Source organism: Mustela lutreola, chromosome 11 (assembly GCF_030435805.1).
Source record: "Mustela lutreola isolate mMusLut2 chromosome 11, mMusLut2.pri, whole genome shotgun sequence".
NCBI lineage: Eukaryota > Metazoa > Chordata > Mammalia > Carnivora > Mustelidae > Mustela > Mustela lutreola.
The window spans coordinates 12,922,203-12,950,197 of record NC_081300.1 but is presented as its reverse complement, the minus strand read 5'-3'; the positions used below and the strand labels follow the sequence as shown (position 1 = coordinate 12,950,197).

The 27,995-nt window shown below is 43.8% G+C and overlaps 1 protein-coding gene across 2 annotated transcripts; it reads left to right on the top strand.

Annotated features, from left to right (window-relative positions):
- The first annotated feature begins 124 nt into the window (after positions 1-124).
- Positions 125-27,730, top strand: SERPINB5 (serpin family B member 5). Of its 2 annotated transcripts, none has more exons than XM_059140230.1 (7): positions 125-330; positions 8,457-8,631; positions 11,584-11,721; positions 14,945-15,062; positions 16,620-16,762; positions 19,462-19,629; positions 25,953-27,730. In XM_059140230.1, exons 2-7 carry the CDS (start codon positions 8,464-8,466, stop codon positions 26,343-26,345), a joined length of 1,128 nt encoding a protein of 375 aa, XP_058996213.1. In that variant the 5' UTR covers positions 125-330; positions 8,457-8,463; the 3' UTR covers positions 26,346-27,730. The 2 variants fall into 2 exon arrangements, with proteins under 2 accessions (XP_058996213.1, XP_058996212.1); XM_059140229.1 differs by lacking the exon at positions 125-330 and adding an exon at positions 992-1,145.
- The last annotated feature ends 265 nt before the right edge of the window (positions 27,731-27,995 follow it).

Below are 27,995 nucleotides of genomic sequence, written 5' to 3'. Positions count from 1 at the left end.
CCACTTGCCCCACGGATGCCTACGAGTCTCCTCTCAGAGTTCGACTCGTTTAGTTTATGGCTTTGATCCTGGTTAATAATAACCAGGCATCCGGGAAGGGAAGCTATCCGTCCGTCCGTCTTAGTCTGGCAAAACGAGGTGCTCTCATTCATTTCGACAGCCAGCATTTATGGACTGCATCCCGTCTATCGAGTCCGCACCAAGGGTTGGTGACACAAAACTGAACGAGGCTTGGTCTTTATCGTGAAGATTCTCGAAGTTGGATAGAGAGGGCCGTGCAATAAACAGCTGATCAGGAAACTGTGGTAAACGAATAATAGGGAATCTTAGGTGAGTACAGCAGGGAAGCATTTGGCTTAGTTGGAGGTGCTTTCCTGAGAACAGATTTGCTAGGTAGGGTGTAGGTCCCCCCCAAAGAAGGAGCAGCGGTGGGGGCAGGACGTGCAGGCTCCACGAAGACAGAGCTGTGTCTTCCTCGTCACTGGAAACTTCACGCAGCACTTTGTCCTATCAACTTGGTATTACATATTTTGCTAAGCAGAATTTATTTAATTTATAGACGCTCTTCTTTTGTGATTGCTGCTCTGTTTAATGGGTAGTACCTCTTTGGTGTTCTGGAAGGATAAGCTAGCCCAGTTGACATGGAAAGGTGGAGGTTGGAGAGCTTTTGGGGGCACCACCCTCTCTGAGAAGTGTGAATCATTACGACCGTCACACATTCCTTCTGTTTCATGCATTTCATCTTCCGGTCCCAGTGGCCTCCCAGGGTCGCCCTTGTGTACCTGCGGATGTGTTCACTTAGCCCAAGGCAGGAGCCACCGACAGCCCTTCCTGCCTGAGCACGTCGGAGGCCTTTGGAAGCTGTGCAGGCAGCAGCAACTTCAGCCTGAATCATTTTTTTTTTTTTTTTTTTTTTTTTTTTTTCACTCAGGGACCAGCTGCCAAGAGGCCTGAGTAAGAGCCGGGAGCATAGGAGTGGGAGGGCGGCGGGGGCCAGGCTGGGAGTGGTCCCGGAGGGCGTGGTGCGGGTTCAGGTGAGCGAGCCTCGCCTCTGCCCCACAGAGGGTTGCTCCTGCGAGGTCCTTCCACAGCCCTCACTTTCCTTTTCCCTTGCCGGGCATTTTCCAGGATAGCTGTGACTCCAGGTAAGCAAAGCGCGGTGGCAGGGCTGGTGATTCCCCTTTACGGGGAGATTCTTAACAACCAAATCATGATTTGAGCTGCTGCGAGGTGGTGAAGGAAGTTGACACAAGGGTTATTGTCAAGGGCAGGCTGTGAGCGGTGGCGCTGCTGCCCGCCCACCCTGACATGGGCAGCACTTCGAGTTGGGAACTCAAGGTGGGAACCAGGAATGCCGGGCAGGGAGCGAAATCACTTAGTGGGAAGAGGAGCGAGTATGAAGAGACAACGGGGCTTGGAGGTTTGGGGGTGGTGGGGGGGGTGGCTGTGCGACAGTGATTTCTGGAGGGGACCGTCTTTCTGAGGACCTTTGCAGCCTTATCTGGAAATTTGAAATGAATTTTGCAATGCTGGTTTCCAGAAAGGGCGTGGTGCTGAGAACCTGGAGGGACTTGGAAGGTGTTGGAGCGTCCGGCTCCCCCTCCCAGCTGGGTGAGAGTCTGATTTGGGAACCGCTCTTCTTTTCGGCCCTTCTAAGCCCCCAGCTGGCGTTGGCTTACTAACCACACCTCCTTCCAGGCAGGGAGCATTCTCTCTCCCTATTTCTGGGTTTCGGGACACTTGAAACAAGTTACATATTTCCCATGTGTGCTCTTGGGCAACATTTCAAAGAGGCCGGGTCACAGTCTCTTCCTCACAGACACTGAGGTTTTTATGACGTCACTGAAGTGTATCCTAGTACGGATCAATTTAACAGGCCAGGCTGTTCTGTTGGCTTGTTCTCAGGGGAGGTACGGACTCGCAGAGCTGAGGGGTTACCTCCATCCCGGCTCGGCTCGGCCCTTCGCGTTGTGGATGAGGAGTGGAGGGTCGCAGAGGGGAATTGGGTCCCCAGTCACACAGCTTACCTGCGCGGAGATGAAGGAGAATCCCGGCCTTCCAACTCACAGCTTGTGGCCACGATGCCCCAAGTACTCTGATCGACCTGCTCACCCGTACGTCACCAAAGAGGTCTTGAACAGAATCAGGCGGGTCTCAAACCTCAGTCCCCACCATCTGTGCAAGTGTTTGATGGGTTCCCGGATGGGCGGAGAGGCGGAGGCCCGCCCGAAGCAAGGATTCTCTGTGTGACTCAGTGGGTTTATTTCTTTGCTTCCCAACGCCATGAATTCTGCTACTTCAGTCCTTCTGCTGGACTTTGAAGTTATGCAGTCTGAGCAATTTTGGTCATTCTGGGGCGGCAAACCCGGTTCTAGTTTGCTGTCGGGCAGCTCAGTGGTCAAGATCAGGCTCTACACGGAGTATCTGAGTATAGAGAGGCTCCTCCGCCATTGGTGATTAAGCAATTGACCTCATTACTAATAGCTGCGCTATTCTGTCCTGCTAACCAAGCACTTTTCACACACATCTACTCATTTCATAACTTCCCTTAATCTTCACAAGTTTCCTCCGCACCACAGAAGCTGCAGGATCTCCAATTATCTTCATCTGGCTCTGACTTTTTCTTCTCGTGAGTGCAGACAGCAGAGACTGTGTTTTCAGGCATCCCATGGTTGTTATTACAACAAGGCAAGCTTCCTCAAGACATTGCCTAGGGACGGCCTAGACCAAATATCAATTTTTTTTTTAACCACATTTTTCTTCATCTGTAAACTGAGGCTGGCTAGGCTAAGTGATATCCACAATAACGTGACACAGTGAAAAATAGTTTTTAAGGAATGAACAAAACATGCACATAGTTGTGTGTGTGTGTGTGTACACATGTGTGTAGAAGAATAGATCTATACATAGGGTGAACTTATCTTGTTCAAATACAACATGTTTGAGAGTGAAAGGGGCACTCTTGCTAATGTCAGGACAACACAGATAAGCCAGGACTGTCCCAGGCAAAGTGGGACATAAGGTCAACCTACCCACATGGTTTTTTTCTCATCCAATAGTCTACATTTCATTTTTCATATACAGATGAAAAGCTTGAGGACCATTGACTTAGATGCATTAAAAACTGTAGGAATCTTTATGCGGGTGCCGGTGACCGGTCGTAGGTCTAGAGAAGCGAGCACACTGACCCGCGCACCTCCCAGTGTGTGTGTGTCTCTACTCATTTGGGACCCCCTGCAGTCTCTGAATTGGGTCCATTCTCTCTGGCACACGTTTTTGCTTGGCTAACTCCTACTTCTCCCTCAGGACTTGCTTTCGTGTGACTTACTTGGATGGAGCTGTCTCTGAAATGACCTCACTAAGATTTTACAGAAAGCGGACTCTCTCCCCTGAGGGCTCCCACAGTAACTGGTGCCCCCATCCAAATGCTGGTCACCCCACCACACGCGCCGTGCCACGCGACGGCTCCACAGAGACAGGAACCGTGTAGGTTCACTCGTGACTTCCCAGTGTCCAGCCCAGTGCCCGACACACAGGAGGCCCCCCGGTAACACTTATTAACTGAGAGTGATGTCGGACTTGTAGGTTGCGATGCAAAGAGCAGGACGAGAACAAGAGTTTCTTGGAAAATGGGAAGAAAAATTTTGTGTGGATTAAAAAAAAAAAAAACCTGTGCAAAGTCTCTCAGTGTCTCTGAAGGGGTAATTGAGGACCTGTAAGATTTTTGGAACTCTGAAGACTTCCGAGAGAGCGCATGCCAGCGAAGACACAATTACTGAGAGGGAAGGTGATGAGGTGTGGTGGGGAGTACGCGGCTGGCAGCAGGTGGAAAGGAAGGTCTGGTTTTGCCACTCTCACTCCCCGTGTGGGTGGCTTGGGACAATCGCTTCATCTCCACCCGCCTTACTTTCTTCATCTGTAGCGTGAGGGAGAGGAGCCAGACTAGATCCATTCCAAGATCTTGTCCTACTCGAAAGATCTATGATTTTAGGATTCAATGCAAACAACAGGCCACTTTGCAGTAAATTCTGACAACTTTCTGTTTGCTGCATTTGCATTTCTTACTTAAATTTCGATCTCACTTTTCTCTGGTTAACATAAAAGTGCCTCTTAAACATTTAAGCTACGAAGAGATGTAGTGTTTTCTCTGTTAGAGCTGTTAGGAAATTCTCTTTATTTGTTACAATTGTCAGAAGGTTTTCATGAAAATGAAAGAAGTTCTCTAGTAACAAAGTGAAAAGTAAAACCAAAAAAGTTGTAGCGATTTAGCGCTGTGCACATAGGTCATTAGACATGTACGTTTATTATGTAGGATTTGTTAATCTGTACTCTTTTCTAATTTCTACTCTTGCATGCATAATTTCCATAGCATCCCTTAGCCAAAATGGTCGGTGTAGGACCTGATGGGTTTCCCCGGGCTTGTGTTGCTAACGTTGCTGAGATTTGTTTGCATGCTTAATCTTGCAGCATGGGGAGGTGGTCATGGACTGTGGCCAAAGTCATCCATTGGAACTACCTTAGACCAGATCAGCCTTAAGTGTTTTACGTCATTTGGCTCTCATCACCAAGCCGGGGATCAGATTTGCCAGGCAATGTCTGATTGATGACTTGCTTGGTGACTGTTTGCAGCTACAGCAGTTTCCACGTGCAGTCATTTTCTGCTTCCCTTGTCAAGCATCAAACAATGTCATTGTCTCTGGGACCTCAAATATTAAAGGGCTGCATGATCCTCCCCAACTCGAAGGAGACTTTTCTGGGAAAGGAGCTTGTCAGCACACAGATAAGAAGGCACACCTCATGCACTAGGACTCTTGAGGCAGAGGAACAGACTCTTGAAAGGGAGGGTCCCCCTGTTGGGAAAGCCTCAGCTGATAGATGTGGACTGATTCATGTTTTCCAACAGAGGCCTGACTCTGAGGTTTGAATTGCAACACAGTGTCAATTATATTGTGTAATCAACTGTACTAAAAACCACTGTGATCTCGTACTCGCATAGAACCGTTTAGACTAAATTTATCTTCAAATGCTATAAAGCATGAAGAAAGAGTGCTTCACTTGAACAAAAGGAACATTTCCTTGCCCTTCAATCCACGTCCAGGGGTTTGAGTCAAAATTCTCTTAGCAGATCACTCCAAGGGCTGATACACAAGAAGGAAAACTGACTTGAAAAGTAAAGTTTGTTATTGATTGTGCAAAATTATTCAAATATTTCTTCTGCGACAGTAGGAAATACATCTGGGAAGGACTACTGATGTTTGTTCCAGTGGAGCTGGTGTATTTTCATATTGGTAATAATGTGATTAGGCCTCAAGTTGTAAAAGCATTGAGAAGTTCTCAGGGACCTGGGTTGAGGCTTTTCTCTTTGATGAAGTGATAGCTCATTTAGGCTTCTCTCTCTCTCTCTCTCTATTTTTTTTTAAAGATTTCATTTTTATTTATTTGACAGACAGAGATCACAAGTTGGCAGAGAGGCAGGCAGAGAGAGAGAAGGAAGCAGGCTCCCCGCTGAGCAGAGAGCCCGATGTGGGACTCGATCCCAGGACCCCGAGATCATGACCTGAGCCGAAGGCAGAGGCTTTAACCCACTGAGCCACCCAGGCGCCCCAAGGCTTCTCTCTTTGATGGAAAAGTAACTCAGGTTGAATGTTGGCTGTAGATGAAGTCAGCACCAATGATGTTAAATTTGCTGCCGTTGAAAGCCAGAGGAATCCATGTGGATTCCTCTGACCTTTTGTGAGGTTTCTTCTCATTTCCCTGCAGTGGTCCTACTCATCAAAACGCCCCATATTGTGTCTGTTTATGTCTCATTGCCTTTTGCACACCTGATGCTGGGCTGCTTTGCCTGGGAGTGGGCTGTCAGCCCGCTCAGACCCACTCCTGAGGAGAGAGGGGAAGGTCGTGGGCCCCAAAGAAATATAAGATTGAAGGTGACCTTGTAGTAGGTTTTCAGTGAGAACACTGACGTAAGCTCACTTAACTCTTCTTATCAGGGACATAAAATGAAGGAAGAAGATGACCAGCGAGCATAAACAGGTCAATAATTTTTTTTTTTTTTTTTTTGCTAATGAATTTGCTTTTACAGACTCTGAGATATATATTATAATCTTTTTGAATCCATCCTACACACAAGCCACATGTCCCACAAAAGGCAGGATTCTGAAAACATATTTGTAGACCAGGGACTCATTCCTTGATCTTCCTATCACGTCTTGAATTTTTAATTTCTGTGCAGGGATAAGGTATACTGTTGAGATCCTATTCATGTATTGACTCTCTAATAGCTCTTTGGGTCCTTTTGGAAGGAAGCCCTCTGTCCTGAGTGCTGATACTTTGTCTGATGCCAGAGAGCATGTCCTCCTAGAGGTCCTTCAATGTCATGTTCACTCTTTGTGTCTCTGTGTGGGACTACACAGTACCTGATGGCTTTGGTGGAATACTTCAAACCTTGGCCTGTGCACCAGCCAGTCAAGGGTAGTAATATCATTCTGTGGCCCATAGACACACTCTATCCTGGGCTCAGGCTGAGCCTGAGGAGTCCATGACGCTCTGCTCCATTCTAGGAAGGGTTATGGTCCAACCGCCTGAGTTACCCAGGTGCCTTTTGGCTTGATCGTTAACGACTGGATTGGACAGATAGTGGACCTTTCAATAGAACATTTCTCAAACTTTTAAATTTCAAGACCCTTTTACACTCTTAAAAATTACTGAGGATCCAGGGAACCTGGGTGGCTCAGCTGGTTAAGCATATACCTTTGGCTCAGGTCATGATTCCAGAGTCCTTGGATCGAGCCCCATGTTGGGCTCCCTGCTCAGCGGAGAGCTTGCTTCTCCCTCTCCCTCTGCTTGCCACTCTGCCTACTTGTGTTTTCCTTATCTCTCTGTAAAATAAATAAATAAAATCTTAAAAAAAGAAATTACTGAGGATCCCAAAGAACTGTTTTTCTTTTCTTTTTCTTTCTTTTTTCTGATGTCAGATATGTCTATCCATACTTCCCAAATTAGAAATTAAAACTGGAGAAATTTTGAAGCATTTACTAATTTATTAAAACGACTATAATAGAGCCATGACATATTAACATGAATAACGTATTTTTATGAAAAAACAACTGTTTTCTAAAGGAAAAAAAATTGCAGGAAGATGAGTAACATTGTTATTTCTTTTCTTTAAATCTCTGTGATATTTGGTTTGAGAGAAGACATACCAAACAGCCTCTGGAAAACTCTGCTGCATATTTGTGAGGGATTGAAAATGAAAAAGATGATGTCTAAAAGTTATTATGAAATTAAAATAATGATTTAATCTCTATGCCCAACAAGGGACTCGAACTCATGACCCAGGGATCAAGAGTCACATGCTCTGCTGACTGAGCCAGCCAGGAGCCCCTGAAAATGGACCCACTGAAAGGGTCTTAGGGGCTGCCAGGGGTCTCTGGACACCACTTAGAGAACATGCATCAGGATAAGAGTCCTCAGACAAGACTAGGTGCCTACTCATTGCTCTCTCTACTTCCCCAGGCGCTATGTTTTTAGCTGAACCCACCTTCTCTCTTTTCTTTAACTCCTCTGTGACTTGTTGCACTGCTCACATGTCACAGGAAGCCCCACATTTCCTTCTTTGTCTCCATATCTGCCCCAAAGAGTTGCAGACTCAGAGAAGGAGGGACTCAGTTGGTACATCTAATACTGCATGTGGGGTCGTCCACACCGTAGGTATATACTCACAACAAAAACAGTAACCGCTGTTTGTTCAATATTGCTATGTGCCAGCTGCCCTCCTAAGGCATTACTGGCTCTATTAGTCTCCCGGGGCTGCTGTAACAAAGAACCTCAGAATTGCATGGCTTAAAGCAATAGAAATGTATTCTCCCACAATTCTGGAGACCAGATGCCCAGAATGAAGGTGTTGGCAGGACCCTGCTCTCCCTGCAGGCTGTAGGGGAGAATCTGTCCCATGCTTTTCTCTTGGCTTCTGATGTTTCCCATGATCCTTCTGGTGTTCCTAGAAGCATCACTTCACTCTCCTCCTCGCTGTCTGGGGCCTGCTCCCGGTGTGTCCTCATACCATCTTCCCTTTGCACATGTCTGTCTCTGTATCTTTTCTCCTGTTCTTACAAGGACCTCATTCATTTTGGATTAGGGCCACCCTAATGACCCTAACTTGATTGAATCTGCAAAGATCATATTTCCAAATTAGATCTCATTCACAGATAGCCATGAGTGGGACTTCAACATATCTTTTTTGGGGGGACACGATTTAACCCATAACATTTACTAAATGTTAAATTGAACCTTGCAGAACTGCTGTGATTGGACTGTTTTTAATCTTCAAAAATGTTAATTCTATATGGTTTCACCTACATCTTAACTGAAACAAAATTGGTCAATAAAACCAACTGATTTTGATCAGTGTTGTCAACTGTCAGCTGAAATCACCTCCCCCTTGTCCTTTGCTCCAGGCCCACAATGGATGCTCTCCGACTGGCAAATTCAGCCTTCGCGGTTGACCTGTTCAAACAACTGTGTGAAAAGGAGCCGGCAGGCAACGTCCTGTTCTCTCCAATCTGCCTCTCCACCTCTCTGTCCCTTGCTCAAGTAGGCGCCAAAGGGGACACGGCAGATGAAATTGGACAGGTAAGCTCCATACCTTGTTTCTGCTTCGAGTGCCAACAGGCGTATTAGAACACATAGGCAGTGCCTTGGGAAACGAATGGGGGCCCTTGGAGAAAATTGCTTGGGATTGAGAGTTGTGCCTTTTCTAGCACCCTCTTAATCAGTCTTTCTATGTGAAAGTTCATTAATCTGTCCTGCCGCCCACATTTACAAGTACCGTGCTGTGCTGGAGAACAGGGGACCTGCTAGGTGATCACGATCTTTATACTAATGGGTGGCCTTCGGCAAGTCTACCTGTTACATTATAAGGATCAATCAAGATGGTGTTTATTAAATGTGCTCCTGCACATACCCCCTGTTTTATGCACAAAATTTATTGACAGCATCGTGCTTTAAGATGCAGGCTCAACTGCATTCTACTCTATAATATATTGTCCCCTATAATATAGTAATATAGTAATATATCCATACTATCCATCCATAATAGATAAATATATAGTAATATATCCATACTCTATAATACAGTAATATATCCCTATAAAATAAATACATCTGCACTTATGTTGGTACAGAAATAACATTTAAAATTTTCTACCTTCAAGCAACAGGGGTGAATAAGAAGACGGATTGTTCTTTCTTATGTTTCAGAATATGCCGTTCGAGAAGAATGGACTAAAATGATGTTACCCCCTCCCCCATATATGTATATAGTTGTATGCAGGTGCAAATTGTGTGTGTGTGTGTGTGTGTGTGTATTTTTAGAGTTTCTTTGTTGGCTATGGTTGACCGTCTAGCTTTGTAAGATTCTTAGACCTTCAAACAAGGTGATCTTCCAGATTGTTACATTTAGGTACTCATTTACCTTTATTTCCGTTTTTCATTATTTTTAACTGTGATATAGTCGACATATAACACATTAGTTTTAGGGGTACAAGATAATGATTTGATACCTGTGTCTATTGTGAAATGATCACCACAGTAAATCGAGTTAACATCTGTCACCTTACATTGTTACACATTTTTTTCTTGTGTGAGAACTTTGGAGACCCACTGTCTTAGCAACTTTCACACGTACAATATAGTATTATTAGTCACTGTCACCCTGTTGTACATTAAATTTGCATGAATTGTTTATTTTATGTCTGGAAATTTTTCCCCCTTTACCTGTCTCCCCCTCTTAGATCGTAGGTGGATGTGCTTCTACTTCCATTCCAATATGGTTTTTATGTTGATCATTTTAGGTTCAACAGAATCTTTTTTTTTCCCCATCAACTCACAAGCATTAAATAAAGGAACATCTTATATCCATAAATCCCCAGGAAGTACACCCAAATAATAATTTGGGTCAGGATGAAGAATTTACACTCAAACCTGACTGGAGCTTGAAAGAGAAGCTTCCGTTGTGGGCAGGACACCCGTCTCTTCTCATTCATCTTTCACTCCTGACTCCCCCAACCTCTCCATCCCCACCCGATTCTCCTTCTTCCTTCTCATCTCCCACTAGAGAAGGGAGAGCAAAGATGACTTCCCGGTAGTGGGTCTGTTCTCAGTATTAATAATAAAGCTCTTTTCAGTACCTACAATTGTTTTCCTGGTAGCGCTTACCTGGGTTCTTTAACTTTCTGGTCTTTTTAGCTGCAGTTAGGCATGAGAGCAATGCACTGCCTTGGACCAGCCAATGTGACCCTGCTGTACCAAGGTTTTTGGGTCATCAGACATTGTGCCTATTTAGTGACATTACCTGATGTGTGGCAGTCAGGGCAGTGGCTCTAACTTAGGAGTGAGGAGAGGATAGCCTTATGCTGACATCACCTTTTGGGGCACCAAGAAGCAGAGATGCTGCTGGGCTATTGGCTGGAACAAAAGAAGAGTTAGGAACAAAATGGAAGGAATCAAGCCTTCCAGAAGATAACATCCTAGTTTTAAGTGACTTTGAATATTAGTATAAGAATAATTATTACCATTTTTTTTTTTAAAGATTCTATCTATTAGACAGAGAGAGAGAAATCACAAGCAGGCAGAGAGGCAGGCAGAAAGCAGGTTCCCCGTGGAGCAGAGATCCCGACGCAGGGCTCGATCCCAGGACCCTGGGATTATGACCTGAGCCGAAGGCAGAGGCTTTAACCCACCGAGCCACCCAGGTGCCCCTAATTATTACCATTTTTGAAACCATACGAAGTTTTAGGTGTTTTACATGCAAGGTCCGTAATAGTTATACCAACTCAAAAAAGTAGGTGTTCTCAATCCCTTTTACAGAGGGGAACATGAAGCTCGGAAGAGCTCGGTAAGATGGCATTTCTAGTGGGTACAGGCTGGGATCCAAGGCAGAGCTGTGTGACTGTGGCCCACTGAGGGCAGGCGACCGTGGATGGTGGCTGCCTTCTATCAGCGATGCCTTAGCACGTTTGGTTAGAGCAACTGAAGGGGCTAGAAAGACCCTGGCTGGAGACACATATATCCCCAAATCTGATACCTAATGATGGTCTCTCTTGGTATTTCTCTCTCTCTTCTTGTGTCTCAGTTGCACAGGCATTATAACACAGCTTTACTCCTTCCCGAGTTCAGAAAGCCTTCTGTATGAGCATTAGAGACATCCTTTTGAAGAATGGGCAAAATTTCCCCAAAGTTGAATAAAGAGAAGACTTTAATGGCAGTGTTTCTCAACTGGGGACAGTTCCACGCCCCCTCCCATCCCAGGGATATTTGGCGATGTCTGGAGACATTTTTGGTTGTCACAAATGGAGGAAGGAGTGCTAGGGTCACCAAGTCAACCAGGGATGCTGCTTAACATTCTACAGTACCCGAGACAGCACCCCAACAAGAATCATCCAGCCCCAAATGTCAATAATACTCAGGTTGAAAAGCTTTCCTTTATGGGGGCAAAGGAGCAGGGAGGTACTGATCATTGTCCTGTATCCACTGTGGTAGGAAGAGGCAATATTTCATGGGTAATGGATTTTTTTCTCTTGACAGGTCCTTCATTTTGAAAATATCAAAGATGTACCCTTCGGATTTCAAACAGTAACATCGGATGTAAACAAACTTAGCTCCTTTTACTCTCTGAAACTAATCAAACGGCTCTACGTAGACAAATCTCTGAACCCCTCTACAGTAAGTGGGTGAAAGCAAGGAGCACGATTTAGCTTTTTACCAGGAATGACATTTTCATGTGGTTAGACCCACAACTTTGTTGTCCATGAAATTCACTTCTAGGATGCTCATTTGTGATTTCAGGCTTATCAGAAATAAATCAGTTCTAGTGGAGAATGTAGGGGTGAGTCTCCCGATATGATGGGAAGCCGCCCAACATGGACAACTTCACACACTCAGGCAGAGTGACAGAGATAGACGTTTACTGAAGACACCGCAAGGGAGTGGGAAGGACAGCAAGAGAGAGACTGTCCTCCCCGAGGCAGTGGTGGGGGGCTCTAGTTAAGGGGCGGGTGAGGGAATATGGAACATATGGAATTTTCCTGTTGTGGTACCTGAGTCTGGGTGTAAGCAGGCCATGGGTCAGCTAGGACTTGTGGATATTTTGAAGGGGGGTCACTTAATGGGACTGCTTGTATTAAGCCAAGGAGCAGGGGCTCCTTGTTGTGGGCTCCTCAACCTTTCTCAGGCTTCCATTGCTCAAGTTGATTGCCTAAAAGCAGCCTCTACAGAGAGGCTGCAAATTGTGGAAATCACTTCTAGCTAGAATTGCCTCACAGTCACAACATAGCTCAAAATGCACAGAAGCTTGTGGGTTTCCCTTTCTCCTCTCAAACACACCTAAATCTCACCTTTCCTCCTAGCTTCCTCACTGAGAGGAATAGAGAATGGGGTATCAACTCTCTAGTAAGTGTATCTCCATAGATGCAAGACAGCTCATGAGTTAAACCTTTTTCTCCTTGAATAGCAGGGCGTCTGGCCCGGGGTCAACATTTTAAATTCTCCACCTCATTTGTTCATGCACACAATGTTCTCTTGACGTCTCTCAAAATCAATAAGAAAAATAGCAACTGTATGAATCAGTCACAAATTGGTTTTGTTTGCTTTCCAAGGCTGGTCATGTGGGCATCTATCCAAGGTAGGCCTACGGGTTTAACTTCAGCTGTTTCTTGAAGGACTCATATAAAGTACACTGTAGTACCCTTACCCTTGACCCCAGAGTGTGTCATCATATTTTGTAGAATCAGTGTTTGAAATACATAACCAGCATCCTGGACTACGATGTAGAGTTTCTTTCTCTAGTCGCAGAGAGTTGATTCCGTTTGTGTTTGCATGGTCAGAATTTCAAGATTTCCACATCTAAAAGGTAGACTAAAAGGTTAAATATTTTACCATAGTTTTACTACTTTCTGCATACTGCCTGTTTTTCTAGGCTTTTTTTTAATTTCTTTTTTTTTTTTAGTTTTTTAATGTCTTTTTTCTTTTTAAATTTTTTTTTTAAATTTCATCTGATGAGTGACAGAGATAGTGACAGAGATAGTGATAGAAGAGAGAAGAGGAAGAAGCAGGCTCCCCGCAGAGCAGGGACCTTGATGTAGGACTCCATCCCAGGACCCTGAGCATGACCTGAGCTGAAGCAGATGCTTAGCTGACTGAGCCACCCAGGTGCCCCCTGGTCAAGATCTTTTGAGAATATGAGTCACTAGATGTTATTGTGACTTTATTTGTATTGTGTGAAGACATATATACATAGCATTCTTTTCTGCCAGCAATCACCTAGGACATTAACAAATATATATATCCCAAGATGGGAGTTGGGATCTGAGTATGGAAAAATTTAAAAAGCTTTCTAGGTGGTCTGAAGGAGATGCTCAATACATTTTGCAGCTAGCTGTGAGGAGCAGGGAGGTCCTTTATCTTGCTGGGGCTCAGGGTTCTTAGGTGGTGCCAGCTCTCTCTGTCAATGGTAACACTCAGTCCCAAGGTTGCGTTGCCATTAACAGAAGCAAAATGGCTAAGGCTAAACAGCTGCTCTCAAGAAATTCACGGAGCCCCCCGTGCTCAGGACATTGCATCAGATACATCTCATTTGGTTGAATTTCCATTCCACATTTTGAGTCATTTCAACCAAACTTGGAATTGAAAGAATTTTAAAGCCTATTTCTTTATTTAAAAATTTATTTATATATTTATTTTTAGAAAGAGAGAGAGAGAGAGAGAAGGGGGAGGGGCAGAGAGAAAGGGATAAGCAGATGCTGTGCTGAGTGTGGAGTCCTACCTGGGGCGTGAGCTAATGCCCCTGAGATCATGACCTGAGCAGAAAAGAAGAGTAAGGTGTTTAAGGGATCCAGTTACTCAGGCACCCTGACAGACTTTTTTTTTTTTTTTTTTAAAGACTGCTTTCCGTTCCTCCTGCTGGGTGTGTACCATTTGCAAATTTACTGGTAATAGAATCAACAAATGCGGGGGGAGGTCCCCCACCCCCCAATCAGAATGACCTGGTTTGTTAAAAGTGCACGTTCCTGGCCTCAGATCACTGGAATCAAGATCAATAGGGATGGCGTTTGGGGTTTTGCATTTTTAGCAGACATGCTGTGGACCCCCTGCTATGTTTTCCCTAGAGTCTCTATTGATTTTAGTGAGGATAGGAGTTTTCTGTTCACAGAGTTCTCTTTTCTATACATTTTTTCTATTTTTTTTAAATATAAATTGAGGTTAGATTCCTTTTGGAGTATTTTATATTGTTTTTTAAATTTTTAAGAAGTTTTTATTTATTCATTTAGAGAGAGAGAGAGCACAAGTACGCAAAGCAGTAGGTAGAGGGACAAAGAGAAGCAGGCTCCTCACTTAGCAGGGAGCCCGGTGCTGTGCTTGATTCCAGGACCCTGGGATCATGACCTGAGCTGAAGGCAGCCATCCAGGTTCCCCATTTTTTTCTATTCTAAAAGATATATATCTCTTAGAATAGAAGAAAAAATATCTCAGGTGTGAGATACACACACACACACACACACACATATATATAGATATAGATATGCATATACATATATGTATATATACATATATATATATATCACATTTTAATGTTTCTAAATTGGAATTCATATTATAATTGTTGCATACATTTAGTATAGTGTTCCTTTTCTCCCCCAAAGCTGCTACTACATTGATGGAAGTTTTTAATAATTGATATTGCCTTATAATTAAAGAAATGACACACTTCATGCAAAGAACATTCATTGATTTCCACACGAAGTTTCCATTTGTACAGTGTTTCAGATTTTGAAAGGGTATTCACCAACCTGGACACTTACCAATCCATTAGTTAGAATCATGGGAGGAGGCAATGGTTTGACTGTGGACTTTAGGTACTTTCTGATTTTATAAAGTGGATGTTTTTCAGGAGTTCATCAGCTCTACGAAGAGACCCTACGCAAAGGAAATGGAAACTGTTGACTTCAAAGAAAAATTGGAAGAAACAAAAGGTCAGATCAACGAGTCAATCAAGGATCTCACAGATGGCAAGTATCCTTTCCTTACCTGGACCCTATCTTGGACCCTGTCTTCTCATGAACTTTCTGCTAAGCATCACTTGAACATCTGGAAGCTTCCTTGGATGTTTTCAGTAGATGGGCTAAATTTTTGTTTTTCCAGCCCATTCAAACATGTGGTTGGATTCCTGGGCATGTCCTACATCATCTTACGCTCGGCAGGAATTCCTGGTGCTTCCATTCTCACCCACCTGGCTGGGCTCCCCAGCGTGCTTCTAACAGAGAGTGACTTCGCGGAAGTCACTGGCCGCTTTCTTGATCTGGAAACAAAACCTCAGTTTACTGATCTGCAAAATGGGGCCTAAGTTACCTGATTAATTTTTACATGGTGGCTGTGGAGATCAAGTTTGATGTATAGGGTAACAAACAATCTATGATCACCAAGATAATCTATGGTAGTCATAGTTAGGTGTGCGCACACACGAATGTATTCATATGTATATATCTGTCATTGAAATGATGTTTCTTTGCCTTCATATGTAAAGGAAAAAACTGGCATAAGTAATACCAGGGTAAGCACAGTTTAAAGATCTATGAGCAAAAGCAGTTGCTGTTTAAACTGCTGTGTAACAGTTTTGCTTCAAAAATTGTCTGATGATTGTATTTTCTTTATAAAGGTCTTTAAAAAAAGTCTTCATAAACTTAAGATTTTAACGTCTTCATAAACTTAAGAAAAGTCCTCTGAATTTAGAGTCAGAAGCTCGAGATTTAAGTTGGAACGACCAGCTCCCCTCCTCTGGGCTTCCAGCTCCTTCCTTAATGTGATTAGCAGTCAACCCATCATGTAACATTAGCAAGACTGGTTACGTGAGCTCAGTGCAAAATGCAAATGCAGGACCCTTTATTAAAAACCATATTAAGGACTTTAAGGTGGTGACAGAGGAAACCAGGACAGGGCCCTGCACTTGCATGTCACAGGTCTGCAAAGTGGGCCCTGAGCAGGAGCGGGTAGATCCCGGGGATTTGGTAAATGAAAGTCCCTTGGGAAAAACGTCAGTGCTCTTGACACAAGAGGACTTCGTTCTATGATGGCATTATCCCCAGGGAGCTCTTGTGGCTGCTGGGGATTGAATCCTGTGATAATGACCCCACTGCCCTCTGGGGAGGGTGAGCGGGGCTATGGGGTGAAGAAGAGTGCAGCCCGGCCCTGCGCAGATGCTCTTTCCAGCCCGGTGAGCCTCCGGGGCTGCTCAGCCTCCCCGAGCCCCAGTTTCCTGAAATATAAAACAGGGGTAATGATATTGGCCTTCCAGGATCCCTGTGAGGTAACGCATGTGAAAAGGTTAAAATCACACTCCTGGCTTTTCATTCCGGAGTGCAGGCTGTGGAGTCCGAAAGACTCAGCTCTGAATCCTGACTCTGACCTTGCTCATGTGTCATCTTGGGCCAGTGACTTAAGCACCACATCTCAGCATCCTTATCTGTAAAATGGGGATAAATACTCAGCGAGCGGACGCCCGTGTGGATATCAGATGTGGTTTGGAAGAACGACAGGTGCAATCTGGGCTTTCCTATCATTGCTTGCAGGCCGCTTTGAGAACATCTTGGCTGACAACAGTGTCAGTGACCAGACCAAAATGCTTGTGGTTAATGCTGCCTACTTCGTTGGGAAGTGGATGAAGAAATTTCCTGAATCCGAAACCAAGGAATGCCCGTTCAGAATCAACAAGGTATGGGGAGGGGGGCAGCACGTCGGAGGTTCCCAACTAGAGATCTGAAAAATGATAGCAACAGACGGGGCCATAGGGATTCACTCCAGGGAGGGCAGCTGAGGCCCAGGACGCAGTGTGCTTTCCCTGAGACAGGAAGGAAGGTGGGAGACAGAGACCCGTAATCCAGAGCCTCTCACACTTCTCCAGAATAGTTAGATGGTTTTGCTGGTGGTTGGTTCTCCTCCCTTGGAAGGGCTGGCAGACGGGCCCCAAGTTATATGTAAGCAAACCCAAGACAGTCTGCTGATGGTGGGTTTCTTAGTGGCCACAGGGCCAGCCCGGACCCAACCCACGCCTGGTAATGGTCAGTGAAGGCACTGTGGGCTTTGGAGCCGAGCACGCAGATGTGTAGTGTTTGCATCTCACAAAGTGTGAATGGGCGGAAGGGAGGAGGGATGTGTGCTACTCCTTTACTGTGATTCAGTCATCAAGCTGAGGAGAGCAAAGTGATGCTTCTAGGAACACCGGAAGGATCACGGGAAACATCAGAAGCCAAGAGAAGAGCATGGGACAGATTCTTCCCTACAGCCTGCAGGGAGAGCAGGGTCCTGCCAACACCTTGATTTCAGTCATAAAGCTGGGTCGTGGCAGATCCCGGAGACTCAATAAGGATTTGAAACGTTACTGATTTTGCTGTATTTCCTCTGAGCAAGCAGTAAAAACACTGCTCAAGGCTACGTGGGGATACATCCTCCTTTTGAATGCACACTTTTTTTTTTCTGTTTGTTTCCTTTGCTTTGCTTTTGTAGCCACTGAACTTTTCCAGTGATGTTACCAAACCTTCCCCCCTGGTTCTATAGTGTTTCCTTTAAGGGTAGACTAAGTTGATGAAGTTACATTGTTTGGTATAACACCTATTCAGACAAGGTGAACACATGCGTGGACACACACGCATTTCCTGGAATGGTTTTTATTTAGTCCTGTGTTCAGAAGATATGTCTCTCAATTTATGTTTCAGAAATGGGGTCACTGTATCCATGTTCAGTGCTGATAAGTGAAATCGATGGGTTTTGGTCATCACAACTATATGCAAATTCACATGACTAGCAGTCTAACTCGATGGAGATTTTTAGACAAATCTGTATCTTCTTTAAGAGAAGTAAATGGAAGAACCAGCAGCTTATTTCAAAAGTAGTATGTTTTTCTATCACAGTTATGTTTCTGGTTGTATGCAGGATCGAAGTCTTTAGTGACCTGTCAACCAAATATTCAGTGAGCAGCTACCTTGTGCTGGGATATACCAAGATAGTAAGACAGGGCTTCTGCTTTGACTGTGGTCCAGCTGGTGTGTGGTGGTGGGGGGGGGGCGTGGAAAGACAGTCCCATAAATAAATATTCTAACCATGTGACAAGTACTGAAATAGAGGTGTTATAAAAAGTAAAATACGGTCTAGCTCTGCTTGAGAGAGGTGTCAGGGGAAATTCAGTTTACAGTTTGAAGATCCCAGATAAAAGTTTGACTGCAGTATTATTCCTGATAGGAAGTTTATAATCTCCCCTAAAAGAGATGCAGCTAATAGGCCAATATCCCATGGGAGGTGTAGATTGAAATAAGAAGTCACACTAAATTTCTATCAGTCTCTTACTCTTGAGTATGAACTAATTTTTCTTCAGAAAATCAGTGTCTTTGTAATAGAGGCACAAAGTCAAATGTTAATGGAGATAGAGAAAAGGAAGGGCTTGAAGAAAAAAGCCTGGGCACTGAGGCCATTGTTTGAGGAGTGTGGAATGCATTGGAGCTAGAAGCGACTTCGAGATGGTTCTCTTCCTTAATATTCCCATTTTAAAAATTACTAAATATTTGTAGCATACAGAAAATTATAGAAAATAATAAAGCAAGCACCGATATACCCAACAACCAGCTTTGTAAATCTTTATATTTTGCCTTATTTCAGATATTTTAAAAGAAAAAAATAAAGCAACAGATGCACTGTCCCACACAGGCCCACCCTCTCCTGTGTTTTTTTCTCTTCCTCCCCAGAGGTGATGACTTTGCAGAAATGTCTGATTCCCTCATTCCACAGACAGGAAACTGAGGACCAGAGGATTTAAGTGACTTGTGCAAGATCTCAGCATCTATTTGTGTCACATATAGGACTAAAACCCAAGGTTCTTAACTCTACCCCAGACTCTTCATTGCTCAGATGAGAGTAGGTTGGCCATACAGGAAGAGGTTGCAAACCTAAAGGAGAACAGAGGATGAAACAAATGGGATGTTTATCCTGCTCTATGCTGAGTGTTCCCTAGAGCCGCATAAGGAGATATGTGGTTTGTACTAGAACTTTCTATCAAGTCAGGTCCACCAGGAATGGTTCAAAGAGCTTGTACTTATGAGCATCTATAAAGACTGAGTTAAATTCTCCCTGTTTTCAGTCCTACTGTCTTATTTTTCCTGTTTAATATAAGCAAGTACAATATTCTGTCTAGTTCCAGAATAGATTGGAATTATGAGGCACGTGAATAACCTTTCAAGGGAAGTCATTAACTCTTCAGAGGCTAGTCTGTGATGCTCTGGGTCCAGAGGGGAGTTGAGCCAGAATGGTCTGAAACTATAACAAGAACAAACGTCTGTCTGTGTGTGTGTGTGTGTGTGTGTGTGTGTGTATTTATGCTTGTGTAACTCGAAAAGCAGCTGGTCCAAATTTCTCCTCTTACAGACGGACACCAAACCCGTGCCGATGATGAGCATGGAGGCCACGTTCTGTATGGGCAATGTTGACAGTATCAACTGTAAGGTCATAGAGCTTCCCTTTCAAAATAAACACCTCAGCATGCTCATTCTGCTCCCCAAGGACGTGGAGGACGAGTCCACAGGCCTGGAGAAGGTGAGGAGGAGGAGGGAGGTCGGGGTTCAGCACGATGGCGCCCCCTGCTGTGCATTGGAGATGAGTGGCCCGCACTGTGTGTGGCTTGACAAGGGTCTCAGGGTCCTTTCCCAGCCTTTGTCTGGAAACAGCCAAAATTTACCTGGCAATTGGGAGGACCCAGGGCCTGTGAGGTCCCACATGCCCCTTCTCACTGGTTTCTTCCAACAGGCCCATCTGTGCATTGGAAATGATCACGGTGCTCTTGTTGGCGGGGGAAACTGAGGCACAGTTGGGGCGGTGACTGGTCTGTGGTCACATAGATCATCAGTGGTGTCTTGAATTAGAATCTGAGCCCAGGAAGTTGGAATCTGTGTTCTCAATCTAGCCTCGAGCATCTATTGTTAGCATCTCCCATTAGTGTGGTACCTTTGTTACCACCCTCGAGCCCGTTATTAGCACATTTGTCCTAGGGTCTGCGGTTTGCTTTAGGGCTCGCTCTTCATGTGGTACATTCTGTGGGTTTTGAAAAGCTCTTCTTTTTTGAAAAACATTTTTAAAAGATTTTTACTTATTTGACAGACAGAGACCACAAGTAGGCAGAGAAGCAGGCAGAGAGACAGGCTCCCCACTGAGCAGAAAGCCCGATGTGGGGCTTGATCCCAGGACCCTGGGATCATGACCCAAGCCGAAGGCAGAGGCTTTAATCCACTGAGCCACCTGGGCATCCCTTGAAAAGCCCTTCTAATGCACTCACCTATATGAGATTTTGTTATGCTTTATTCTTTCTGTAGGTTATTAGAGGCCCGAGGTTTAAACAGAGGTTCATCTGCTGGTGAATGGTGCTTTTGCTTCCCCTCTGTTCTGGCAGCCCCATCCACACCCCGTCCCCAGCCACCTCTTCCTGCCTGGGTCCTCCCTTCCCAGCTTCCCTAGCTCCCTTCCAGCTGGGCCTTGGCCCTTGGCCGGGGAGAAGGACAGCCTCTTTGAGGCACCCCGAGGTCACCTGCTTCATTTCCAGCCATGCGTCAGTTACTCCCTGACGTTCCTGGGGATAATCTAGGTCTAAGTCAGTCTCCGTCCCACCTGCGGCTTTACCGATGGTTACACTTTCTCCATCACTGCCTTCATTGCTCTTTTACTCACTGCTCTTTTTCCTTCCCACTCAATTCATGCCTTGGTCTCTTTTCTCCTGCGGTCACTGCACTTTCTCTTACGGGAAATACCCTCATACCAGCCTTTTTCTGATGACAGTACAGAATGGAAGAAACTGATCTCTTGGGTCTCAGGGAAATGCAAGAATGCATGTAGTGTTGGTCTCCTACGGCTGCCGTAACAAAGTACCATGAACCCAGTGGCTTAAACAGCAGGAATTTATTCTCTTAACAGTTCCAGAGGCTAGAAATCTGAGGACTAGGTCTTGATTCCTGCTGCGGGCTAAGAGGCAGACTCTGTTGTATGCCTCTCCCCAAGCTTCTGGAGATGGGCTGGCGATCTTTGGCCTTTTTTTTTTTTAGCTTGGAGATGCATCGCTTCAATTTTTGCCTCTGTGTTTTCACATGGCTTTCTCTGTGTGTGTGTATGCATCTGTGTCTAAAATTTTCCTTTTTATAAAGACACTGGTCATATTAGGTTAGGGCCCACCCTAAAACCTCATCTGAATGACCTACAAGGATTCTGTTCCCACATAAGGTTGCATTTTAAGGCACTGTGAGTTAGGACTTCAATGTACGAATTTATTTTGGGGGGGATACGATTTGACCCATAACACATAGATAATGGAAGAGAAAAGAGCTTTTTTTCCTCTGAGTAGACTTTTTGAGTTATGGATGAATTTTATTCCCTCTCTTCATTCCCATAAATCAAGGGGGCAAGAATTTTTGGCTCAAAAATTCTAGTTACTTATGGTAATCTTTTGATCAAAATAATTTGTCATAAGTGAAACAGTAGTCATAGAAAACATAATTATTGTAGATTAACAAGAGAATCCAAGGGGACCCTCCCCCACTAAAGACAAAACAAACAAACTTGTGTCCAGTTTGTGACCTTGCTGTGCCACTGATTCTTTTTTTTTTTTTTAATAATTTTTTTATTTTTTATAAACATATATTTTTATCCCCAGGGGTACAGGTCTGTGAATCACCAGGTTTACACACTTCACAGCACTCACCAAATCACATGCCCTCCCCAATGTCCATAATCCCAACCCCTTCTCCCAAACCCCCTCCCCCCAGCAACCCTCAGTTTGTTTTGTGAGATTAAGAGTCACTTATGGTTTGTCTCCCTCCCAATCCCATCTTGTTTCATTTATTCTTCTTCTACCCACTTAAGCCTCCATGTTGCATCACCACTTCCTCATATCAGGGAGATCATATGATAGTTGTCTTTCTCTGCTTGACTTATTTCGCTAAGCATGATACGCTCTAGTTCCATCCATGTTGTTGCAAATGGCAAGATTTCATTTCTTTTGATGGCTGCATAGTATTCCATTGTGTATATATACCACATCTTCTTGATCCATTCATCTGTTGATGGACATCTAGGTTCTTTCCATAGTTTGGCTATTGTGGACATTGCTGCTATAAACATTCGGGTGCATGTGTCCCTTTGGATCACTACATTTGTATCTTTAGGGTAAATACCCAATAGTGCAATTGCTGGGTCATAGGGCAGTTCTATTTTCAACATTTTGAGGAACCTCCATGCTGTTTTCCAGAGTGGCTGCACCAGCTTGCATTCCCACCAACAGTGTAGGAGGGTTCCCCTTTCTCCGCATCCTCGCCAGCATCTGTCATTTCCTGACTTGTTGATTTTAGCCATTCTGACTGGTGTGAGGTGATATCTCATTGTGGTTTTGATTTGTATTTCCCTGATGCCGAGTGATATGGAGCACTTTTTCATGTGTCTGTTCGCCATCTGGATGTCTTCTTTGCAGAAATGTCTGTTCATGTCCTCTGCCCATTTCTTGATTGGATTATTTGTTCTTTGGGTGTTGAGTTTGCTAAGTTCTTTATAGATTCTGGACACTAGTCCTTTATCTGATATGTCGATTGCAAATATCTTCTCCCATTCTATCAGTTGTCTTTTGATTTTGTTAACTGTTTCCTTTGCTGTGCAAAAGCTTTTGATCTTGATGAAATCCCAGTAGTTCATTTTTTCCCTTGCTTCCCTTGCCTTTTGCGTTGTTCCTAGGAAGATGTTGCTGCGGCAGAGGTCGAAGAGGTTGCTGCCCGTGTTCTCCTCAAGGATTTTGATGGATTCCTTTCGTACATTGAGGTCCTTCATCCATTTTGAGTCTATTTTTGTGTGTGGTGTAAGGAAATGGTCCAATTTCATTTTTCTGCATGTGGCTGTCCAATTTTCCCAGCACCATTTATTGAAAAGGCTGTCTTTTTTCCATTGGACATTCTTTCCTGCTTTGTCGAAGATTAGTTGACCATAGATTTGAGGGTCTATTTCTGGGCTCTCTATTCTGTTCCATTGATCTATGTGTCTGTTTTTGTGCCAGTACCATGCTGTCTTGATGATGACAGCTTTGTAATAGAGCTTGAAGTCCGGAATTGTGATGCCACCAATGTTGGCTTTCTTTTTCAATATCCCTTTGGCTATTCGAGGTCTTTTCTGGTTCCATATAAATTTTAGCATTATTTGTTCCATTTCTTTGAAAAAGATGGATGGTACTTTGATAGGAATTGCATTAAATGTGTAGATTGCTTTAGGTAGCATAGACATTTTCACAATATTTATTCTTCCAATCCAGGAGCATGGAACATTTTTCCATTTCTTTGTGTCTTCCTCAATTTCTTTCATGAGTACTTTATAGTTTTCTGAGTATAGATTCTGTGTCTCTTTGGTTAGGTTTATTCCTAGGTATCTTATGGTTTTGGATGCAATTGTAAATGGGATTGACTCCTTAATATCTCTTTCTTCTGTCTTGCTGTTGGTGTAGAGAAATGCAACTGATTTCTGTGCATTGATTTTATATCCTGACACTTTACTGAATTCCTGTATAAGTTCTAGCAGTTTTGGAGTGGAGTCTTTTGGGTTTTCCACATATAGTATCATATCATCTGCGAAGAGTGATAATTTGACTTCTTCTTTGCCGATTTGGATGCCTTTAATTTCCTTTTGTTGTCTGATTGCTGAGGCTAGGACCTCTAGTACGATGTTGAATAGCAGTGGTGATAATGGACATCCCTGCCGTGTTCCTGACCTTAGCGGAAAAGCTTTCAGTTTTTCTCCATTGAGAATGATATTTGCGGTGGGTTTTTCATAGATGGCTTTGATGATATTGAGGTATGTGCCCTCTATCCCTACACTTTGAAGAGTTTTGATCAGGAAGGGATGTTGTACTTTGTCAAATGCTTTTTCAGCATCTATTGAGAGTATCATATGGTTCTTGTTCTTTCTTTTATTGATGTGTTGTATCACATTGACTGATTTGCGGATGTTGAACCAACCTTGCAGCCCTGGAATAAATCCCACTTGGTCGTGGTGAATAATCTTTTTAATGTACTGTTGAATCCTATTGGCTAGTATTTTGTTGAGTATTTTCGCATCTGTGTTCATCAAGGATATCGGTCTATAGCTCTCTTTTTTGGTGGGATCCTTGTCTGGTTTTGGGATCAAGGTGATGCTGGCTTCATAAAATGAGTTTGGAAGTTTTCCTTCCATTTCTATTTTTTGGAACAGTTTCAGGAGAATAGGAATTAGTTCTTCTTTAAATGTTTGGTAGAATTCCCCCGGGAAGCCGTCTGGCCCTGGGCTTTTGTTTGTTTGGAGATTTTTAATGACTGTTTCAATCTCCTTTCTGGTTATGGGTCTGTTCAGGCTTTCTATTTCTTCCTGGCTCAGTTGTGGTAGTTTATATGTTTCTAGGAATGCATCCATTTCTTCCAGATTGTCAAATTTATTGCCGTAGAGTTGCTCATAGTATGTTCTTATAATAGTTTGTATTTCTTTGGTGTTAGTTGTGATCTCTCCTCTTTCATTCATGATTTTATTTATTTGGGTCCTTTCTCTTTTCTTTTTGATAAGTCGGGCCAGGGGTTTATCAATTTTATTAATTCTTTCAAAGAACCAGCTCCTAGTTTCATTGATTTGTTCTATTGTTTTTTTGGTTTCTATTTCATTGATTTCTGCTCTGATCTTTATGATTTCTCTTCTCCTGCTGGGCTTAGGGTTTCTTTCTTGTTCTTTCTCCAGCTCTTTTAGGTGTAGGGTTAGGTTGTGTACCTGAGACCTTTCTTGTTTCCTGAGAAAGGCTTGTACCGCTATATATTTTCCTCTCAGGACTGCCTTTGTTGTGTCCCACAGATTTTGAACCGTTGTATTTTCATTATCATTTGTTTCCATGATTTTTTTCAATTCTTCTTTAATTTCCCAGTTAACCCATTCATTCTTTAGAAGGATACTGTTTAGTCTCCATGTATTTGGGTTCTTTCCAAACTTCCTTTTGTGGTTGAGTTCTAGCTTTAGAGCATTGTGGTCTGAAAATATGCAGGGAATGATCCCAATCTTTTGATACCGGTTGAGTCCTGATTTAGGACCGAGGATGTGATCTATTCTGGAGAATGTTCCATGTTGTGCCACTGATTCTTAATGGGGTTTCAGGTGAGTAACTACAGTGCAGTAGTAGTGGTGGGGGGGAGCATGATAATATCAGTCAAGTACTGTCATTCTCTCTTGTGCGTGCCTTTCTCCTCTAGCCAGTGGGGTGGTGAGCAGGGCAAGGAGTAATCAAAGATTTGCTCAGTGAAGAATTTTATGACTAAACCATTTTATACATCGTTGCCTCTCTCTCATTTCTAAAACCACCAACTGAAATGGATACATTCATCACCACGGGTCTTCAAGAATGACCGCAGACAGTTCAAGTTCTCATTTTAGAAAGAGTAACTTTAGGTTTAATTTGCGTTACAAATTTTGATGCTACGCCAAGTACATGAATATTCTGGATTTCCTGGTAGAAAAGTTAAAGTAAGCATCCGAGAAAGAGTATGTGTAAAAACCCTTCTTTTATACTTATTTCACTCTTATTTATGCCACATTGTCATCCATGCATTTGTTTCTTCTCTACAGCTTCCGGGAAATGCCCTCAGACATTTCAGTGCAAAGGGACCATTGTGGGAGGGTTGGGGACTGGGTGGCTGGGTGCTTCTCTGGAAGGGAAACTTCCAAACCACACACCCAAACTGCAGGACTGATTGACTTCATGTTCGGTGGAGTATCTGCACTGCTTCCAAACTGGGCTTGCAACGGCACTTTTTGTTTTCAATCAAACAGGATCACTTACAACTGGGAATAAAAAAAAAAAATAATTTCCTCTCCTTTGGGTCCTTCAGGTTGAACAACAGCTCAACTCAGAGACGCTCTTGCAGTGGACCAATCCCAGCACCATGGCCAACGCCAAAGTCAAACTCTCCATTCCAAAATTTAAGGTGGAAAAGCTTGTTGATCCCAAAGCTAGTCTTGAAAACCTAGGGCTAAAAAATATCTTTAATGAGAATACATCTGATTTCTCTGGAATGTCAGAGACCAAGGGAGTGGCCCTCTCCAACGTTATTCACAGAGTGTGCTTAGAGATCACGGAAGATGGCGGGGATTCCATAGAGGTGCCTGGATCACGAATCCTGCAACACAAGGATGAGTTCAATGCCGACCACCCATTTATTTACATCATCAGGCACAACAAAACGCGAAACATCATTTTCTTTGGCAAGTTCTGTTCTCCTTAAGTGGCAGAACCCAGGTTAAGTCCCACCTGACTTTTCTGTAAACTCTGCATCCAAAGAATCACTTTCTAAATACAATAAATTGTTAATATTGCTGGGTCAGGAAGCAGCTGGTACTTGATGTGTGTAGCCCTCACACTTATAAGCCCTTCTCTTCCAATCCTTTCTTTTATTCTCCCCACCCCCCAACCCCGCCATAAACCATAATGCTTTTAATGAAAAGGAGTTACCTTAGAGAAAAAATATGTATTCATTATTTGCCAAATTATCGAAGGTCATGGGGAGGATTGCAGTCTTCCGCAACGAAAACTCCTTTAAGAAGAATCTGGAGGACTTTAGAGCTTTGGCTTCTTTCACTAGGATACAGAATGTTCCAGACATTCTCACTTCCCTGAAAGACTAAAGAAAACGGTACACGAGATCCACAAAACTTTCCTGGCTCCAGCGGAACTTGGGCACATGTGCAGGCTGCTGTCCGTCCCTAGCTCCTTTTGCTTAAACTGCGGTCCCAGTGTTTTCTCCCAACTCCTTGACTTTTTGGGATTTAAGAAAGCTAACATGTTGCACATAGTATATGTAATGGAAGGAACTCCATCGATGGAGATCGGGACAGCCCCCTGTAAATCAACACTTTCATATTTCTGCCACAAAACACAGACCACTCACACAGAGTGGATAAAGACTCTGAGGAACCTACAAATGTCAGGTTTTGCTGCCAAACGAGTGTGCCACCCCCTTATGAAATAGCGTTTTGTTTTCAGAATTTTTGGAAGTCTTGGAAGGGTGGCGAGGGCATGGTAGACCCATGGGAAGTGCAGCACCTCAAGGGAGGTTTGATTTTATTAAAAATCCGCTTTTGCTTTCGGCAGATCACGCACGTGGTCACTTGGCTAGGGCCGCTGGTGGGCAGGGAGTGCTGAGAGCCTCAACAAGGCTCTGGGTGTCTGATGGCCAGGGACTTCAAACATGCAGGGATTTTTAAGGTAGCCGATAAAAGAGTGTTTTGAGAGTTGAAGGAACTTGTCTTTTTGTCTAACGTGCTAGTGGGAAAGGGGAAAGGAGCTAATGCCCTTGGAGAGAACAACAGCAATTGGAATGTTCTTCCGCCTTGACATGTGTGTTTCCAGACTCTGGGTTTAGTTACGGCACATAGCTAGTTAGTAACTTACGTTAACAGTAATCTGTGAAGTTGGTCTGTTGCGTCACCGATGCTGCAAGTACACGGGTTAATTCGCTACCAAAAGAGCACATTTGCTGAAGATTTCATGACATTCCTCACCCATCTCTTCTCTGGCATTCATTGTAAATAGATTCAACTTCCTTCTTGTTCTGAAGGTTCGATATTGAATGTCTTTTATGCCACTGACAATAAATATTATTGAACTACACGTCTTATCCCTAATTCCTGTTCTTATTTCCTTGTCTTCCTTTCTTCCTGCCCACCAGGCTGGCTTCCTCCCCCGTTCCCGTTCATCCTGGGGAGAAAGGACCTGAGGGTGTGTGTGGGCGCTGCGATCCCTTTCTGTGATGTGTAACTATGCAAGGAAACAAGAGGCCTGGCAGGAGGACATGGAGCTTTTCTCCAGCAGAAAAGTTCAGGCCCAGCCTCAAAATCTCGTTCTATTAAGTAAGCTGTATATGCTCAAAATATTT

Coding starts and splice junctions, on each gene's coding strand:
- SERPINB5 (XM_059140230.1), top strand. CDS start 8,464: ATGGATGCTCTCCGACTGGCAAATTCAGCCTTCGCGGTTGACCTGTTC. Junction 11,722..14,944: donor AATCTCTGAACCCCTCTACA/GTAAGTGGGTGA, acceptor GATGTTTTTCAG/GAGTTCATCAGCTCTACGAA. Junction 19,630..25,952: donor AGTCCACAGGCCTGGAGAAG/GTGAGGAGGAGG, acceptor TGGGTCCTTCAG/GTTGAACAACAGCTCAACTC.